Source organism: Enhydra lutris, unplaced genomic scaffold (assembly GCF_002288905.1).
Source record: "Enhydra lutris kenyoni isolate GAN:26980312 unplaced genomic scaffold, ASM228890v2 scaffoldscaffold13, whole genome shotgun sequence".
In the NCBI taxonomy this organism is placed as follows: Eukaryota; Metazoa; Chordata; class Mammalia; order Carnivora; family Mustelidae; genus Enhydra; species Enhydra lutris.
Window position 1 is genome coordinate 8,674,404 of NW_019154097.1, and position 20,835 is coordinate 8,695,238.

The following is a 20,835-nucleotide window of genomic DNA, read 5'->3' on the forward strand; positions in this document are numbered from 1 at the left end:
TCCCGTTCACCTTAATCACTGCTTCTTTGCCCTTACAATTCTTTGTAATTAACGTAGCATTCATAGTGACCCCCCTACCAAACCACCCTCTCCCAATACGCCCAGCCCCGGCCACGACGACCAGCCTGGTCTCACTTTAAGCTCTGTCTCTCCCGGTGCCCGCAGAGCCTCCTGCGGAAGAGCGCAGTTCGGCAAGCCCCGGTCTTGAGCCTGGACCCTCAGCGGAGCCGGGTAGCACTGCCACCGCTTCGCCTCGCCGGACGTCCCCGCCTCCCACCCTCTCAGCCTCCGCTGGAGAGACCCACAGCCCCACCATTCAGCGCGCAAGATATCCTCCAGGTAGGTCTAAAGGCTTGGCGCCTTATTCCTCTCAGGCTGGGAGAGGTGGGGGCGGGGGGGAATGCACACACCCAGCAGGAGGGCTGTTCCACTTGCCCAGCACCAGGGCAGTGACTGTTGACCATGCATTTCACAGAACAGGTGGCCTCCTTGCACGAAGCTCCTCTGGATACCACACCCTGTTGCTACCTAGTAGAGCAGCCAGATTCAATTAAGCGTTGCATTTCTCAAAAATATTTTTCCTAAAAAAAAAAATGTCATACGCCAATAGATTAGGATCTTATTATACATTTTGATGTCTCCATTTTTGCTCTCCTTTTATATCCAGTTTATGCATATAAAAGTTATGGACTCTCTTTGAGCAGTACAGAGCATTTATGTTTGTACAGAACCCAAATCATTTGATGCAGAAGTTTGGATTATTAAAGTGCAGAGGAAAAGAGAAAAAGCATTTGAGCTGAAAACCAAGGAGTAAATTCTAATTGGGCAAAAGAAAGGATTGCAGGTTTGGCTTTTAACACCTCTTTATGCCTTTGTTAAAGAGATATCAGGTGCCTGGACTGTGTAATCACCAAAGATACGCAGATCAATAGAACTTAGGAGCAAGCAAACTCATATTCTAGCTGGAAACCCCAGAAAGACACAAAGAAGAGCAATGCATAGGGACTGGCAAGGAAAGATGACAGAAGATTAATGGAGAAATCCTAGAGGTGCTGAAGGAAGAATAGATGGAACATTGGGCAGTGTTCTTTCTTTTAAATCATTAGCCTTTCATTTCACCCTAACAAGACAGCAGGATAAGTAATCCTTGAACTTCAAACTAGTGAGTGTTTTTAAGGCCCTTCTTGGAAAATGAAGGCTTGAACTGGCCTCTCATCACCGCTTCTTCCCACAGGCCCTCATCACCTTTTTTCAAGTCAAGATTTCATCCCATACATGCATGACTCAATCAGATTTGGAAACGTGGGTAAGAGAAAGATGTCAAAGGAAATATGAAGTACTCACTTTTTTTATTAGTCACAACTTCTAGACCATAGACTCCAAACAGAGGTGAAGCACCTGCTTTCCTTTGGTTCATAAAAACCAACCCCCAGAAACTGCCCATTTTACTATTTCTAGTTAGCCATAGAGAAAGAGAAATAATAAGATCTTTAAAAAATCAGCCACTAGATCCAGTAATTCCCAAGGCCTTCTCATCCAGCTCAACTTCTCTGAACAATAATAAGCATCTGGGATACTAGTCACTTACGGGGGCTCAACATAGTCAACTGGCAGAGAAATTGAACCTACTAAGGAACTGCTTTCTTTTGCAGAGGTACTAATTCTTCTGTCATAAGAAAATTTGTAGGCTACCTCACCTCTTATAGCAGCTGTAAACTGTTGTCTTAAAACAGCCACTGATATATTTTATTAGTCAGAATTGGGGCATACATATATGTGTGTGTGTGTGTGTGTGTATATACATACTGTATACCGCAGAGAGCATGTGCGGTGGGTGTTTTGTTGCAGCTGCTGATCTTTTTCTTTGCAGATGGCACAAACTCCCCCGAGTCCATTTCCTGGGCCTGTGTTCCCACCTCTCCACCTAACTGGCTGAAGTCATCACGAGGGGTCCAGTTTGTGTAGGCTGTTAGCTGTGTTTGGAGAAATGGGGAGGGGGTGGGAGAAAGCGACCACAATATGTGTGGGTAGGCTCAGTTGGCACTCATAAAATGTTAGAATGTCAGTCTTCCTTGGCCAGTAAGTCTCGCAAAGGACACTTTTTTTTTTTTTAACTCAGATTTCTAAATCAATGCATGTGACTTTGGGGACTAGTGGCCTCTTTCCCAAAAATAAACCAACAGAGCATTCACTGGCTTTCTTTTTGTCCTCCCAACTTGTGGCCAAGACCACCCCCAATTAGTTTATAGGGTTCAAAACCCCTTCGTCAAAACATGACTGGGCTTATGAAAGAAGGAGTCAAATTTCCCGGATCTGGTGGAGAACAAGGGCAAGAGAGAGAAGGTGGGCAGAGGTCCCCACGAGGCCTGGTTTTGGCATCCTGTGGCCCCTTAGACAGTCTTTCAGGAATTCCGCTTTCTCCAAGGAAGAAAGTAAGCATGAAGCTTTAAATCTACTCTACCGGAAGGAGAAAAGGATGGCACTTCCCCTCCCATTTCCCAGATGAGAGAGCAATGAACCCAGTGGTACCTGTCAGCTAGGAGAGAGTGCTGACTTGCTTCTGACAGACCCTTTTCCCTGTCCTGCAGATATGCCCTGCGTGCAAGCCCAGTATAGCCCTTCGCCTCCAGGTTCCAGTTATGCAGTGCAGACCTACGGCTCGGAATACACCACGGAGATTATGAACCCCGACTACGCCAAACTGACCATGGACCTTGGCAGCACTGAGATCACGGCCACCGCCACCACGTCCCTGCCCAGCTTCAGTACCTTCATGGAAGGCTATTCGAGCAACTACGAACTCAAGCCCTCCTGCCTGTACCAAATGCAGCCATCAGGGCCACGGCCCCTGATCAAGATGGAGGAGGGCCGCGCGCACGACTACCACCATCACCATCATCACCACCATCACCACCACCACCAGCAGCAGCAGCAGCAACAGCAGCCCCAGCAGCAGCCATCCATTCCGCCCCCGTCCGGCCCGGAGGACGAGGTGCTGCCCAGCACCTCCATGTACTTCAAACAGTCCCCGCCATCCACGCCCACCACGCCGGGCTTCCCCCCGCAGGCGGGGGCGCTGTGGGACGACGCGCTGCCCTCGGCGCAAGGTTGCATCGCTCCGGGCCCGCTGCTCGACCCGCCGATGAAGGCTGTGCCCACCGTGCCCGGCGCGCGCTTCCCTCTCTTCCACTTCAAGCCCTCGCCGCCGCACCCGCCCGCGCCTAGCCCGGCCGGGGGCCACCACCTGGGCTACGACCCGACGGCCGCCGCAGCGCTCAGCCTGCCGCTGGGAGCCGCCGCCGCCGCCGCCGCCGCCGCCGCCGCCGCCAGCAGCCAGGCCGCCGCGCTCGAGGGCCACCCATACGGGCTGCCGCTGGCCAAGAGGGCGGCTGCGCTGGCCTTCCCGCCGCTCGGCCTCACGGCCTCCCCCACGGCGTCCAGCTTGCTGGGCGAGAGCCCCAACCTGCCGTCGCCGCCCAACAGGAGCTCGTCGTCGGGCGAGGGCACGTGCGCCGTGTGCGGGGACAACGCCGCCTGCCAGCACTACGGAGTGCGCACCTGCGAGGGCTGCAAGGGCTTCTTCAAGGTGAGCGCACGCCTCATCCTGGCGCCCCCTCCCCTCTGCAGCCAGCCTTCTCTGCCACCTGCCAAGTGAGCGTCCAAGAGGGTCCTTCCCCTTCCAGAAGTGGCATTATTATACCGTGCGTGCCTGTAGCCTTTCCTAGCACCTTCACACCCACTCTCTCAGGGGTTTTTAACTTGAGGTCCATGAACGGAGGCAGACCTGGACTCCAGGGAGCTGTGAACCTCCCGACTTGGCTTTACCTTATGAACATTTTTCTGGAGAGCCTTCAGCAGATTCTCAAAAGGATCCCTAGCCTTTAAAAAAAAAAAAAAGCAGAAGCCTCATTGTATTCCTCCTCTGTCCATGCAGGGTATGGGAGGGGATGGGGTCTGTGTTCCAGGCCCTGGACATTTATATCTCACTTAATCCTCATATAAGAGCTGGGACTCTAGAAGCAGACAGACCTGAGATTGAATTCTGACCACCCACTAGCCATTTTTATTAATAGTATCTTGAAGGTAGGTATTAATTATCCTTGCTTCACAGATGAGGAAGTGGAGACTCAAAGAGGTTATTGAAATTACCCCAAGACACACACTCTGTGAGAACTCTTTGCAGGTCTGCACCAGCAGAATAGACAGGAGCAACTGGCTGGTTGCAGGCTGGGGCAGCTCCCTCTGTAGAAGACAGAAGCTGGGGTCTCACCAGTCCCCTCCATCTCTCTGCCACACACAGTGCCAGGTGTGGACACTGTTCATTATCTCATAGACCCAAAGGAGAATTTTATAGGGTCTTCGGCTTCCTCCATAACTTACCCCTGAGTAAGCTGAAGCCTAGAAAGAGAAGCCTTGTGCGTTCTATAAATGGTGATTTAGTGGCATGTTTGGCCGTTCCGGCTGGTTTCCTTCAACACTTGGGGTCAGTGCTCTTTCTACTGTTGAGGGAGAAGAGGCCTTGTTCTCTTGCCACTCAACGTTTGCTACTGACTCCCAGACTTCTTCAGACCCTTAATTCTGTGCCACCCTCTCTACTCCCTTGGCCATTATATCAGGCATTTGCAAACCCACAAATGTTCTCGCACCTGGCCACTCCCTGGCCTCCAGAGCCTGGCAGGGTGGAAGGAAAAGGGAAGCTAGATGCTGATTGGGTAACTGGTATTTGGAGGCCAATAGGATATATCTGGGAGTGGGAGTGTGCTAAAATTGGAGTCAGAACACTCAAATAGGAGTCCTTGATCTGTCATCTACCAATCCAAAATACCATGTTGAGCATGGTATGTCTTTCTAGGCTTCCATTTTCCAATCAGGTGAATAAAAATTCAGAGAAGGGCCATGAGTATCAAATTAGATAAAGCAGTTATGAACACATTTATTTAAAGGGCCATAAAATAGTAGTTCGTTATTAAATGAAAACTACCAAGTATTTATTAAAATGCACATGTGTGTGGATTGGTATGCCTACCAGCAAGCAACAGTTATTTTTGATCTGGGGTTATATCATGCAACTAATTAAATTCTGCAGATAAATGAGAAAATGCTGTGGAAAGACTTTGTAGTATGTCTAGTGCCATATAGGAGGTATGCAGAAATATAATGTTTTAAATGTAGAACCCTCAGTTTAGCCATTTTTTTCTCCTGTCTGAACTGCTCACGCTTTACCAGGGTTCTTTCCAAGTTAACCACATTCCTGTAGCAGATTTCATTTTCACAGCATTTCAGTGGAAATGCTGAAGGGCAATGAAACAGGCAGCCAAAAAGGGTAAAAGAAAGAAAAACAATTAAGAGAAGTACGATTAACCCACGAATATAATCACCTCTGAATAATTGAGAGTTAACCAAAATACAGGAGTGGTAATACATTCCTCGTCTAGAAATGTCAATTAAGTGTTCCCCAACAGCGTCCCTTTTCTGCAGCAATGCCTTGAAAACAAATCTATACTCAAAAGGGTGGGGGTAGGATGGGGGAGAACCACCCCACAGATCTGTTAATTAAAGGAACAGGAGCAGGTTTTACCCAGTGGCTTTCTACCATTAAATTGAATTCTTTAAAAATGTGACATGAGGTGCAGTTAATGATGGGAATTCAGTGATTGAACCATAACGATCTCTCCCTGTCCTTAAACTGTGCAGACACACACAAATGTGGGGAAGGTTTCAGGTTATTGGGAAGATGTATACCTGAAGCAAAATGCCACCAGCACTCAAACTGGCAGGTAGCCTTGAGGATGATGGCAAGAAAGAGAGTTTTAGAAATTACTGCATGTCCAATGAAAGAGAGCTTCATTCAGGAAACATAAGTTTCCTACCCTTACAGACTGTTGAGAATTTAAATGCTGGAAACTCAGAGATGTGTTTGTGTTTTGGAATTTTGCATTTTAAACTAAATGGATCTGGCTTTGGTAGATTTTTAAAGTCGTAGAAGCAGTTTAGAAACCATTCCCTAAAATGAAATTAAAAGGTGATGGTGTGAAAACTAATTTATGGGGCTTGAGAACTGCTAAAAGTAAAAGATTAAAAGTGAATCTAGAATTTTGGACCCAAAATAGATCACCAATCCTAAATTATCTGGATTTCTTTCTTCCTTCCTTCCTTCCTTCCTTCCTTCCTTTCTCTCTTTCATTCTTTCTTTAATGCGGTCCAGGCTTACTAAATAAATTCCAACTTTCTGCTCTATTTGGAGTTGTATAGATTCACGTAATCTCTGAATAATTTCACCCTAAGTAGTAAATTACACATCCCCTTGTACAATTTTTTTTAATTTTTTAAAAACATTTTTTAAAATCTGGAGCATAAAACATGCTTCATTATTTCTCCATGTGTTATTTTCAAATCATATGTGATGCTGAAGAATAAAACATCATTTTATATCCAAGTCTAAGGTTTATGTTGTATTGTTTACAATATGGCTATTTTGATGTCTATGTCAGTAGTCATTTATGAGATAACCTATTAATAGGAAATTTTATTGAAAATTTATGGCTCTCATATTTCCTTTTTTTTTTCTTTTTTAATCTTTTTGTTGGGTTGTTTTTTTTTTTTTGGTGTGGTTTTTAGTAACCAATTTTAAGATTTTACTTTCAAAAGTCAGAAATAATCAGTTTACCCTAGATATCCTCTTAAAATATTCTCTTAATATATATTATCTTAATATCTTAAAGATGAAATAAATGATATAGGCAGATTAAGCGATAGTGATTTTTTTTGCATAAAAACATTTCCTATATGTTTTAACTAGTCAAGTCCTGATTTTGCTTTTTATGATTTCATCTCTATTGGGGAACAAAGCCAGTTACTGTGATATTTGACTTACAATAGTGATAGCCAACAAAGTACATCCCAGATAATTTTGATTTTATTTTAATAAGGTCAGCAATAATCAGGGGAGTGGAACAAGTAGAAAATTGTTCCCAAAGGGATATTAAAAGTGGAGATAATCTAATCCTCCAAGGTATGATATGTTGACCTGGTAATTTCAGATATGATTTTATCATTCAGACTTGGGTGTCTCCTGAGACTTGCTTCAGAACAATCCGAGATGATTTTCATTGTCAGCAGCTAACACTAATAAAATTGTTTTTCCTGCAGGCTAGCGTGTTAGGAAATTAAATTTATCTAATTATACGAATTGCACTGTCGCTTTTCACATTGTAATTAAAATACATCTTGTCAGGTCCTACCTCTTTCCAGAAACTATTAGTTGACTATCTCTGTATTGTGTTTTCTCAGAGAACGGTTCAGAAAAATGCAAAATATGTTTGCCTGGCAAATAAAAACTGCCCTGTAGACAAGAGACGTCGAAACCGATGTCAGTACTGTCGATTTCAGAAGTGTCTCAGTGTTGGCATGGTTAAAGAAGGTACGGATATAATGCTCTTTATTCAGCTTGCTTATACCTATTCTATCACTGAGAAAAATGTTGATATTAATGTTGGGATGGTGAATTTTCCTAGTTGCCTTTTCTTCCCAACATTTTACTTTTATGGTGTGTATTACCATTTAAAAATAGCCGAGGACTACTTATTCTAATTTCTCAAAATCAATAGAGAGCTTGTGTACATACATCTCTGTTCTATTTAAGAAGGAGACTTTCAGGGCTAATTCATTACCAGATGTAAGTATGAGTGATTTTTATGCTGCTTGTTTCAACTCTCATTAAATCATTGTGGGGATAGAATTCCAAACTCATTGCCACTTGTAAATGTTGCTCTCGTTAATGATTGCTCAACTGTAATGTGTTTTGATTCTTTTTTGTGATTTATGGCTCTTTATGGATATCTTTGAAGACATTTTTTTCTTTCTTTCTCTTGGCATCAGTTGTCCGTACAGACAGTCTGAAAGGGAGGAGAGGTCGGCTGCCTTCCAAACCAAAGAGCCCATTACAGCAGGAACCTTCTCAGCCCTCTCCACCTTCTCCTCCGATCTGTATGATGAACGCCCTTGTCCGAGCTTTAACAGACTCAACACCCAGAGATCTCGATTACTCCAGAGTAAGTTTTATGATGTCCTGCTTTTTGAATGAATGATCGGGTCTCTGTTCATGATACTGGTAACATGAGTTGATTGAATGACTTTGCACCTGGCACTGGACTGAACAGTTTTCATACCTTTCCTATATTTCTCCCTTCATTTAGCAATTCTGGTGCATCCATTGCGCCCAATCATTTTTGCCTTATTGGGTCTCTGAATGCCTTAACAAATGACCCTGACAGTGCTGCACCTGTCATACCATTGTTGCAGAATTCCTGGTGGTTGTGTCAATGAAAATCTGCACAGGTGAATTGCAGTGTGTAGGTTTCTTTCATGGTTTAGAGGAAGGGACCAACACTTTTTTCATATTGTGATCAAACCATCTGGGTGAGCCTCAAGTTATCCCTTACCAGTTTACCCTATTGCATCAGCACTGATTGACCTGCTGCTTATTCAGGGGATTAGACCACTGATGGAGAGGAGCGAGCTCTGGCCTTGACATTGGGAGGTGTCAGGGGTATCGGGATGAAACACTGCCTCTGCTGCTCCCTGCCAGTGTCACCTGGCTCCTGCTCATGGCTTTCTCATTCCTACAGTGGAGATGATTATAATATTTAACCCCAGAGGGATGTTTGGAACATGAGTCACACAGGAATGATGGCTTTGAAAACCGTAAATGAGTACCAATACTGTTATTTAAATCAACCAAAGCATATCACTATTTTTATTTCTCATAAGATGTGGTCAAGTATCATCAGTTTGAACTCTGAAAATTCCCAGAAATTTGTATAACACAGAGGGGAACCATGAGAAGGGATTTTCTGAGCAAATGTATAAACATCACTGGACTCAGAAAAGCAAGCTTCTAATAAGACGGGGTCTCAGCAGAGAGGGAAAGGAAGGAAAAAGACCACAATTATTGGGTTATTTCTGCATGCTAGACATTGCATTCTATTATCTCGTCTCATCACTTAAAGAACGGTGAACAGTGAGGATAGTCTCCCACTCTCTAATCCAAGAAAACTTAGAAACACAGTTTGCACACAGATGAGAGAGAAGGGCCAATCCAGGGATCTCCAGTTGGTTGATCTGACTTGGCAGCGACTACCAGATTGCCCTCCCCAGGTCTAATCAGTATTTCAGACTTCTGATGGAAGAGCTGGCAAAGAGAGTGTGTTTGTGTGTCTGCTGTGTGCCCTCCTTCTGGGCTGCGATGCTGACAGAAATGAAGGGGTGATTGGTGAACCTGCTGCGATCCTCCCTCCCTCATCCTCACTCTCATTATAGGCTGTGAAGCTTCCTCTCCACACCTAATCACAACACGTCAAATGAGAAGCATGGTAGACCCTTAGCACCAAAGGTTGAGGACTCTTATTCTGATTACAAGTAGCATCTCTTAACTAAAGTCAAGTCTCAAATAATAGTCTAACAGAATAATGCAGTGGTTAAGGGTTTAAGCTGTGGAACCATGCAGGCCTAGAAGAAAATCCCAACACCATCATTTAGTAGATGGGTGACCTTAAGCAACCAATGAAACCTTGTAATGCCTCAGTTTCCTCATCTGTGTTATGGAGTGATAATAATAATATCTACTTTCTGGGGTGGTCTGTGAAGAAGAGTCAATAAGATGATACTTGTCAAAGCTTTAGCACAGTGCCCTGTACATTATCTCCCTGACCAACCTTTCTTCCTTTACCATTTGTTGAATGTATGAACTACACATGTCACAGGTCATGTAGCCATATCATTAAGGTAAACGTTATCACCTATTTCAAAGATGATGAGATGAAAACTGGGAAAGGGTAAGGGAGTGACATGCCCAAAGTCACATAGGTGACATTTGTCAAAGAGAGAATTAGAAGCAAAGGGTGTTGGACCCAACACCCCAACAATCTCTGGGGACCCACAGACCCCAAAGTCTGTGTTCCTAGATACCATGCTTCACCGTGTCTTTGGTTTCAATGAGAGTGGGTGCTAGAAAAGCATTCAGAAATAATGACCTCCCCTCCCTGAAGCACCTTTGGGCCTCCCCACATGCAATTTGTCTGAATTCATGAAGCTGCTCCACAGTGCCTATGCCGAGCCTGTAGGACGGTCTGACGTTGTTCCAGGCATTGGAAATCACTACTGATGGTCAGTCCAGAGAACTTGGGCCCCCAGAGTGATTTTTTGGCCCTATTATTGGCCTACGTGGCCTAATTAGTCATTCAGTGGCAAACCCTCCCCAGCACTTTGAGTTGTCCCAGCTGGGAACTGTCTCCACATGGAAAAATCAATCCAGTGTGTTTGCTTGCCTCTGCACTATTCAGTGTGTTAGACTAGAGTCACCATCCTCATCAACAAACATTTATCCAATTTAATTGTTAGCTTTGTCCAAAATAGCAGATTGACCATGCCAGAGTCTGGGTCACATTGATACTATCTTTTGGTGCCTTGCCCAATTTTGTAAAGCATATTTATTTTAATTGCATTGTTTTGGAATCAGGTTGAACCTCATAAGTTGGATTCTCCTGCTTTTAGATAGCTTTACAAAATTATCAAAACTTGGACCAAAATCAATTAAATTAAAAGACTTTTTAAAAATACAGTGAGTTTTCATCAAAAACTTGGATGAAGGCATAGAAGGCATGCTGATCACATTTGAAGATGACAGAAATCTGGGAGGGATCACTAATATGATGGATGTCAGTATCAACATTCAGAGTGATTTCGACAGGTTGGAACAGGATGGGCTGAAGCCATCACGAAGAAAGTTAACAAAAATAAATGTGAAACTCAGCATTTAGAATTTCAAAACATGGAAGAGCCTTGGCCCATCAGTAGTTCTTGTTAAGAAGATCTTGGGACTTTATTCCATACACTCTCAATATGAACCAACAAAACATATGTGTGATGGAAGGAAGGGATGCTGAATTACCTTGGGTTGCTATAGTAGAAATGCAGGACCAGAACCAAGTTGGGAGTGGACACACAGGCTCTGTTCTATGAGACTACATTTCAAGGGTTAAGTCCATTCCCAAACTGGAGTTTAAGAGGGACGTGGAAACACACCATTTATGGAAACTTGTAAGGGATGATTGGAGGAAACGAAAATATCTAGACAGAAAGTGAGAAGGTTTGGCAGGATTGGGTTACTCTTTTACCCTGTGGAAAGAGGACTGCTGCTCCCAAGGGCAGATCTAGAAGAAGAAGAAGTGGGGGGGCCCCATCCAGTTCATTCTGAAGATAAGGATGAGCTCTCTTAGCTACAAGAGTTACTGTGGAAGCATGAGCTCATCAACACATGAAGTAAATAAGGAGAACACATAACAGGATTTCTCACAAGCAGAGAAGTTATTTTGAATATTGAATTCCTTCCAACTCTAAGATTTTATGATTCTGGGGTTTACCTTATTATTCCTAAATGCAAGTAATTTTATATTTATATGATTTTAGATATATATGTGAATGTGTATGTGAATATATGTTAAGAAACTTGTTATTTAACAGGATTGAACTTGCTTTGTTCTCTAAAAAACATTACCATAAAATGAATGAAGCAAAATGAATTTATTGAGTGCCTACTTTGAGCTAGGCAAGATCACATATGTTCTTACATAATTTCACTTAAGCCACAGCTTTATGTGCTGTAATTTATTGTTTCAGTCATTTTTTTTAAGAATGTCATTCATTGAAATTCAGTTTTCATAATATCTTCTCCTGATATATATATTCAAATGGATAGAACTGCAGGTGACTTTGAGATCATCTAATCCAACCACCATATTTTCAGAGGAGTAAATAGAAGCTTACAGAGCCTAAGTGTCTTGCCTAAGGTCAGGGGCAGAGCTAGAGCTAGATCTGAATCTCATCACTCAAGGTCTTAAGTTCCTATTTCACCATACTGCCTTGTCTCTGTAATGAAAATTTACTAGTTTTTTTTTTAAATAGAAGCTTTACTGGGTTTTTAAAAATGACAATAATAGTAATATATACCCATTGGGTTTTTTTTAAAAGGCAAACCATTTAGAAGAGGACGAAGTGAAAAATGAAATTCTCCTCTTCATTTATTCCTGACTAATCCCACTCTTCAGTGGTAACAAATGTTAACATTCTAGTGTGTGTCCATAGTTTATTACATTTTAAATAAGAATTTGCCCTGTCGGATTTGAGTCAGACAGTTGATTTGACCAAGACAATTTGTTGACAATACCAGTTTCCCCCTTGAATTGGGCAAATGGAGAAATGAGACAATGTTTGCCAGATAGGTATGTTCCAACCTTGCTCCGGCGTGTATGTCTCTAAGGTCATGAGTGAGTGGTTTTCCCCGATTGTGGGAAAGGGAGGTGGAGCAGTTGGGTTCCAAGTCACAGAGGGAATGCATGCATGTGTGAGAGGCCAGAAAGAGAGCTTCTCGCTCTGGGAAGTGTTCCTGGCTCTGGGACCTTCACTTCTCCTTTGGGCCAAACTTCTCTCCTTCAAAAGTGAGCTCAGATCATTGTATATCAGTGCAGTCAAAACATGTCACGTTTGATTTGTTTCTCCTCGAAATGTAGCTGTTCTCTGCCCCACAGTTGCTTTTAATTTAGCAATACAAGTATATATAGATATGGGGTTTGGCTTTGGAGCCTGCATTATTACTAATGAGAAAATATACTTAACGTTCTCATTAGTTGGTTATTTTAAGTATTCTTCAGCAAACTGGGATGTTTCTCAGTAATTGGTGTCACTTAGGGTAGTAACAGATTCCAAAAACAAGAGATGCCGCTCCGATAAAACCAGGCACCAGCAAATGGCATTTAAATATGTTAACAAGATTTCAGGCCAGTCCCTGTGCCACAGCGGGCCTCAGCTGCCTTGTCTGAATGGTGAGGAGATGGGACTAAATGCCCCGCCATGATCCCTCCCAGGTTTCTCCTTCTGGACCCTCTGACTGTTAGCCACGCTCTAATTCTGCTATGGGCTGAGCTCAGCATTTCCCGGAGTGTGGTGCCCAGGAAGACCCAGGGTGTTTGCTTAAAAATTCAGATTCCTGAGCCACACCCAGACCTACCAAATCAGAACTGGGACGGGGGGATGAGGCAGACAGGAATCTGCATTTTAACAAGTGCCTTGGGTGACTCGTTGCCACACTAAGGGTTGAGAACCACCAGTATAGTTTAATAAAAACAATCCAGTTTTACCTCTAATCTTATGTTTCCCAGCTTTTTTTTTTTTTTTTTTTGGAGGCTAGAGGGAATGAGGGATAGACATATAAATTTTCGGAGAGTAACCAAATCGTATAACAAATAATTACGGATTGGGCTCTTGGGTGTCAGGTACTGTTCTATAGCAGTGGACACGTTGAAGAGAATCCCCTGCCTATAGCTGACATAGCCTAAACGAGAGAGAAAGTAAGCAAAGGTATCACTGTAGTGATGCCACTAGTGGGAGGAGAAGAGGGTTTTTTGTTTCTTTTGTTTTTTAGCAGGGGAGGGGGTTAGAAAAGAAAAATGGCGGCAGGGCGGGTGTTGAGGGGGACATACTTGTTGCCAATTCTTTTTAAGTGTCACTTTTTAAAGTGTAAAAACCTAAGAATATGTCTGCACAGTTGTCTCATGTAATGATCACATCTAAAATGTATAAAGAAATAGAAAGACCCAGGGGGAAGTAACATTCTGAAGGGAAATAAAGGTTCTTAGGACATTCTACATATTCAGCCTGGACTAGCAGTGAGGTGGAGTAAATACCAGATTCCATTTTGCTCTGAAAACCTCACATTACTCATGTGCCGGGGCTGGCGTTCCCGGAGGCTCTCACTTAATTCGCATTCAAACAATTTATTTTAGGCCTTTAGGATTGTTGGTGAAGTCTGACCTACCCAGCCCTAGTATTGTCATATGCAGAATGGAGACTTGTTTCAGTAACTTCTGTGGATGCTTTCAGCTCGAGATTCTCACTCTAGGTCATTCAGAGAAACTTCCATCAGACAGCGATAGCCTCTTCTAAATGGTTAGTAAATGTCATACTGTGTCTCTGGCCAGAGGTAAAGCAGATTTTAGATGGATCGATTATTCACACAGGCTGAAATAAAAAGCCTAAACAGGAAAAAAGATTTATTTTTTTTTAAGTCTTTCTCTAGTTGACCTAAATTCAATGGGAATGATCAATAAATGAACATTTCTGGATTCTCTCTGGTGAACCCCAAAACTGCCTCGCCCAGAAACAGAGTGATGTAGGGGAGCCCAGAAGCTGAGAATGTGGATCAGATTCTTCCACCTGCAAATCCCAGTATGCCTTGGCAAGGTTTTATAAAAAACTTCTAGGCCAGGTAAGAAAGGATCCAAAATGTTTTGTTCTGTTCCTTTAAATCTTACGTTCAACAGAGGGGACCTTTGGTTTGTTTTTTCCTCTAGTCAACCCCAAGTTAGTGGTGGCTCAGGCTGACTCCAGTTTGTCCCCAAAATTCCGGACCGTGGGCCAGAATCACTGCAGGTGAAGCCCGGAGGGTCTGGCTGGAGTCCAGCATGCCGGGCCTGCTGGCTTTTCTCCTTGCTGAACTCCATCGGAGACAATTGCACAAACACAGTAGGCAGGGTCTGCACCTCCCTGTGTGCAGGACGCATGAAATGTGAGCCCAGCAGGGATGAGGCCTACAGAGAATGCTGGATGGAAGCTAAGCACTCCGGAGGATTCTGAGCAGAGGGATTACGGAGTTGTGAGCCATGGTTTCAGGGAGGTCAGTGCAGAAGGGCGCTATTAGGTCCTGTTCCCAGGGACAAGTTTACAACCTTTGGTCTTTTTCTCTCCATTTAACACACTATTTTAAGACAAAATAATGCTAAATCAGTGCCAAATTCTAGGCAGTAACAGCATAGCTGGTATGATTAACAACATGTAGAATCATCGAATTCAAGAGCCATCATATGGAACATTCACCAGGGTAGTTGATAGTCTGGGCCATAAAATGCACCCTAACAAATTTAAAAGAATGAAAACAGACGATGTGTGCCATCAAACCGCAATGTAACTAAACTAGAAATCAATAGGAGAAAGACAGCTGAATGCAGAGAGCCAGAAGATATCTTAAAAATCAGGTAGCCCGGTCACTTCATTCTCCAGAGAAGTTAAGTAACTTGGCTAGGGCTGCATAGCAAGTCAATGCCAGAGCTTGGAGGAGGACCCATTGACCTACTGCCTGGTCCAAAATTCTTTTCTCTACTCCAGATAGCACGTGGGAGTTTCACATGTAGTACTGTCAGCTTTCTAAAGGGGGTTCTGCTCTAATCCCCACTTTACAGAGGAGAAAACCGAGGCTCAGAAAAGTGAAGTAATTTATCCCAGGTAACTACAGACAGAGCTACATTCTTTCACAAATTAGGGGCCTAGACAAATCTAGGATTAAAGCATCTGGGCCCCTTGTCTGATGGTGTCTTTTGGTATTTCATGATGCCTCTTGGGAAAGCACAAAGGGGAAAAAGAGAGAGAGACCCAGTTAAGGCAAGTACCTCATTTCCTCCTAAGTGTTTCCTTAGTCAGCTCCTGGCGCTTCCTGGCTGTTCCTCCGGGAGCCAGGTTAGGGCATTGTGACAAACCGAGGCACTCCCCTGACTGTTTTTTCACTGAGCAATATTCAACAACTTATTGGAGGTCAATTATGTGCTGTCACTGTGCTGTTGACAAAAACATGGGACCAAATACACACGCAGACACCTCCGATTAGAGCAAAGCAAAAACACTATTTAAAACTATCCCACAGGCTACCAGCTAGGAACATCAGACATATTAATAGCCAAGGAGTGTAGAAGGAGGAGTCATGGGGCCATGTTTAAGATTTGGCTGGACCACTATTGGTTGTGTACCTTGGGAAAGTCTTCACCTTCCTAAGTCCCCCTGAGCCTCATTTTTCTCACCTGTAAAATACGGATTAAAATCCATACCCCGCAGGAATTGAGACAAAAGACACAAACACACATAAGGCTGCGTGAGGGCGAAGGAAATGGTGTGCGTACTTCCATAAGTATTTCTGCAGATCTGTTGCGTTTCTGTTGTTGTTTGACCCTTGATTACTATCTTGCTCTATCAATCTTCCTGCCCAGAGCAGCAAAGACTTTTTCCTCTAGTGACTCAAGCAAAACCCTGAGTCTACCAGAATATCCAAAAGCTGGACAAGGACTGTATTCCTACTTGTACCTTTCTTCTCCTGGGATCCTTTAGATCAGTGCTGTCCTGTAGAATATTCTGCAGTGATTGAAATATTCCACCTGACATATGGTTTTAGGGCACTAGAAATATGGCCAGCGCAACTGAGAAACTGGGCTTTCTATTTAGTTTTCATGAATTTAAGTAGCCATAAGTCCTGAGTCTGATAGCACATGACTGCCGGGGCCCTGCTAAGGAGACACCCCCCTCCTCTGGTCTGGTTTGTTTTATCTTACAGAAATCTACCTGCAACAAGCAAAAATCATTCTCTTTTCCTATTGGTTAATTCTGTGGTTCCTGGACTCCAGTGTGCACGAGAATCAGCTGGAGGTCTCCATAAAACAGTCTCTCCTAGTCTCAGAGTTTCTGCTTCTATAGTTCTGGGTGGGGACCCAAGATGTTCATTTCCGGCACATTCCCAGGTGTTGCTGGTCCTGCTGGCCCAGGGACTACACTTGGAGAACTGTGACTGAATCAGCATCCCAGAGACAGCTATGCTGTGGTGGAATCAGTAGACCCTGGAGGCCTGTTGGACACAGACCTCAGGGGTAATGATTCTCCTTAACAGCTCTTTGGAATCACCTGGGGGGCCTTTGAAATTCCTGATGACCAGTCCCCACCCCAGTCCTGTTAAATTCAAATCTCTGTGCAGATGAGCTAGACAAGGTGTTTTGTAAAACTTGATTTCAGTCTTGCATCAGGATGGAAAACCACTGCACTAATGGATGTCACCAGGTTTCTTTTGTCTGTTAAGATATAACACAATGTGGGTGCCTGGGTGGCTCAGTCTTAAGCGTCTGCCTTCGGCTCAGGTCATGATCCCAGGGTCCTGGGATCAAGCTCCGCATCGGGCTCCCTGCTTAGCAGGAAGCCTGCTTCTCCCTCTTCCACTCCCCCTGCTTGTGTTTCCTCTCTCACTGTGTCTCTCTCTGTGAAATAAATAAATAAATATCTTTAAAAAAAAAAAAAAAAAGGAGGTGACATAATTTGCTCTGTTTACATTATGAGAATCAGATGAGACTAAATGCAAAAAAAAAAAAAAAAATGTTTTACAACCGTGGGACCTAAAAATGAGGATTTAGGCCCTGACTGTCTTGAAAAAGCTAATTTGCAAATGGTGCTGCCGCCCCAGTGGACCTGCGCTAATGCAGCTCTCTGCGGTTTGCCTTCTAGTACTGTCCGGCCGAACAGGCTGCAGCAGGCACGGATGCTGAGCACGTGCAACAGTTCTACAACCTCCTGACAGCCTCCATCGATGTGTCCAGAAGCTGGGCAGAAAAGATCCCCGGATTTACTGATCTCCCCAAAGAAGATCAGACGTTGCTTATAGAATCAGCCTTTTTGGAGCTGTTTGTTCTCAGACTTTCCATCAGGTAATTACTATGATTTTTTTTTTTTTTTTTTTAAGTTCTCCCCTTGCTTAGGAGAAGTTGGAAATCTGCTGGGTTTGTAACGGAGTCATCGGTGAAAAGTTTGCTCAGGAAGGAAATAGGAAAGATGGCCAGGCATGAATGAAACTAGGCTGTGGGTGAGAGCACTTGCCTAGGAGCCAGGACTCCCAGGTTCTAGTCTCAGTTCCAAAATGGACTTGCTCTATGACCCTGAGCCGGTCCCTGGCCTCCCCTGATACTCCCTTTGCTTTGTGATATGAGGAGGTCAGATCTCTGAAGCCCATGGTTGATCTCTGAGGCTGATCTCTGAAGCCCCTGGCAGTTCCAACATTCTGTGATTCGAGGAAGATTCTCTCATGGTGCGTGAGGCATTTCCTGGCAGGAGGTATTTGTTTTGAGCGTAGCATTTACCTCACGGGTTTCTATTTAACAAGGGGCTGCTCAGAGTACACCAGATGGGGCTCTAAAGAGTTCCCACAGCTTCTCAACCCCACGTGTTTACTCCAAGAGAATAGCTTTTGGATCAAGACTTGATCCAACCTGTCCTCCTCAGTGACACCAAAGACAAAGAGGGGGTGATTTTCGAAAAAGCTGGAACCTGGGATCTGAGCTTCTCTCTAAGCTTTTCATATCTAAGTGTTATTACCAGAAACTCTTGTGCAAAGTGCAGGTTCCCAGGCCTCATTCTCAGCTCTTCTGGTTTGGAGCTACTTCGGAAGAAGTCCAGAAATCTGCATTTTTAACTCATGCTCCAGTGATTCTGATGCCAGTGGCCTGAGGTCCAGGTTTTAAACTCTGAGGCTGAATCCTTCTGTCTTTTGCACGCCTCTGTGGCAGGAGAGACAGAGGTGGAGTTACGTCTGGGAGGGTCAGTCATTAGCATAATGATAGCCAATCTCATGTGCACAGAAGCCAAGCCAGCAGCCAAGCCAGCAAGGGGACTGTCCTCTGTTGGGCAGGCAGCAATGGATTAAGTAAGGGATAAGTTGCATGCCGGCAGGTGCCATGTATGTACTATTCACCAAATTTTCTTCAGTGCCTGGCTCCAGGAATGGCATATACCTGGGGCAAAGGACATAATTGCTAAGGGAATGAATGAATAAAGCTACTCATCCAAGAAGCCCAAATCAAGAGATATTAACTTGTTAACGCAATAGGCTGAAAGAAAGAAATATGTAGCAAGAGACTGGAAAATGAAAGGAAAGGTAAGATTCAAGTAAGGACCATAGAGAAGTCAGAATTTATTACACCTAATACTCATTGAGCTCCTCTTCTGTACCAGGCCCTGTGCGTGGGCTTTCAAATACCTTATTGAGTTCCCACAACAATGGCAGGAGGTAGTAATCAGAATTTCCTTTTTTATAGATAAGGAAAGGGAGAGATGAAAGGCATGCCCCCCAGGCCCATGGCTAAGTGGTGACGTCTAGGTGTTCCAGAGTGGTGATGGGCATAATATAAACTATCAGGCCGATTTAGAAACAGCCCTCCACATCCCCGCTGTTAAAAGGACAGAAGGAGACTTCCAACAACAATTACTTGGACTTTGGATCACTTTTAATTTCTGGGATTGACTTCTGGCAATTGCAAGAAGTGTTCTTAGAGTCTGCACAGTGGAATTGTAGTGTCTAGGCTCAGGTCTTATCAGTTTTTGACATTTAAGAATAAAAGGGAGAAGTCCTGGCCAAGGAGCCCTGAAGGGAACAGCCTCACGTTCACTACAGAGAGAGGTGGCGCCTGGGACTTCACGTCCATCCTCCCTGAGTGCCTTCTCCTCCCTGTCCCATCCCTCGCAGGGATGATTCGAGCACCTGATTCGAGTAATAAGAGAGCAGGGGCTCCACCGCCTGCTACCCAGGGCTGCCCCTCAGAAGGTTCGCGCAGACAAGTAGCAGTGGCTGTCCATCCCAGGAGCACAGTCTTGTCCATCGAGAATATCTGGGAAGGTTGCACAGCACCATGCCGGGGGGTTCTGAAGGCTGCCTCATGACTGTTTAGGTGCCTTTGTGTTCTGATGTTGGACTGACTGAACACATGTTTGATGTGTCTCCATCTCCCACCCACCCCCACGACTTTGTCTTATAGGTCAAACACTGCTGAAGATAAGTTTGTGTTCTGCAATGGACTTGTCCTGCATCGACTTCAGTGCCTTCGTGGATTTGGGGAGTGGCTCGACTCCATTAAAGACTTTTCCTTAAGTTTGCAGAGCCTGAACCTTGATATCCAAGCCTTAGCATGCCTGTCAGCACTGAGCATGATCACAGGTAAGCTCCACCCTGCTCACCGAGGTGACTGTGTCCCCTTCCTCTCCTTTCCTACGTTAACGGTGCATTTGGGCGTTGGCGGTCACACACACACACAACCAGAAAATTGGGGCAATGACTGCCACTTAGAACCAGCCTTGGCTTGCGGCAAATAAAACCAACACGTTGCCACATCCCTATGGAAGTGAGTGTTGAGTCCAGCGAGTGAGTCAACAAGTGTTCACTGATCTCGGCCCTCTGCTCACGTCGGTGGGTTTTCAGAGATGATAGCATGCATCCCTGGAGGAGCTAGAATGTGCACACGAATGCATGGGAGACAGGGTGCTGTGCCAGGGCAGGCTGTGGGCATGGGTACAAAGTGCCGAGTCATCAAAGGTGGTGTGCTTCTCAAAAGAGGTAACATTTTACAAACGTGAATGGTCCTTGATAAAATCACAGGGTATCTCCAGGCTAAAATGGGAGTAATGAGAATTCTGGGGATACATAAAACTTTGCTAAACCCATTGACTGTTTGGCTGTCATAAGTTTCAGGAAGGAAATGAGTAAAAAAGATAGAGTGCTGGGAAGGGAGCCGGGCCTGGCAGGGAAGGGTGGGGCGAGGCACGAAGAGCCTTTCGTACATCAGTGAGGAGGTCCGAGGTCATTCAGGAAGCAGTGGGGATCCATGGAAAGTGTTGACCCGGGGAGCATCAGAGCCAGGCTTGCATTTTAGAAAGAGCTACCCCGACAGCTGGTTTTGAGCACCAGTAAGAGGGAAAGGGCCAGTCCAGGTATAGGAGCTGTGGGGTTAGACGAGAGCTACTGAGGTTTACATCTTTGTGTGTTTGTTTTCCTCATTAAGTAGAAATTAATAGATGCCGATGAGCCTGGGACACGTGAGTGCCAGACAGTCCCCTCCTCCTGGAGATACTGGGCAGCTCAGTGCAGAGAACACAGGGAAGAAATTAGGAGATGGTGCTGTGGGTCCCGTCTCTGCCTCCAGCCGGCTGTGT

The 20,835-nt window shown here is 44.5% G+C and overlaps 1 protein-coding gene across 2 annotated transcripts in view; it reads left to right on the forward strand.

Annotated features, from left to right (window-relative positions):
- Positions 1-242: 242 nt before the first annotated feature.
- Positions 243-20,835, forward strand: part of LOC111146169 (nuclear receptor subfamily 4 group A member 3) — a 31,972-nt gene continuing 11,379 nt past the window's right edge. The window contains exons 1-6 of one of the 2 annotated variants that reach the window (XM_022501603.1): positions 243-339; positions 2,589-3,586; positions 7,291-7,420; positions 7,879-8,051; positions 17,365-17,564; positions 19,665-19,843. In XM_022501603.1, the coding sequence (XP_022357311.1) occupies positions 2,591-3,586; positions 7,291-7,420; positions 7,879-8,051; positions 17,365-17,564; positions 19,665-19,843 (1,678 nt within the window). In that variant the 5' untranslated portion in view covers positions 243-339; positions 2,589-2,590. Of the gene's footprint in view, positions 340-1,275; positions 1,307-2,588; positions 3,587-7,290; positions 7,421-7,878; positions 8,052-17,364; positions 17,565-19,664; positions 19,844-20,835 lie in introns of those variants that run through there. The other variant, XM_022501602.1, reaches the window with a different exon arrangement.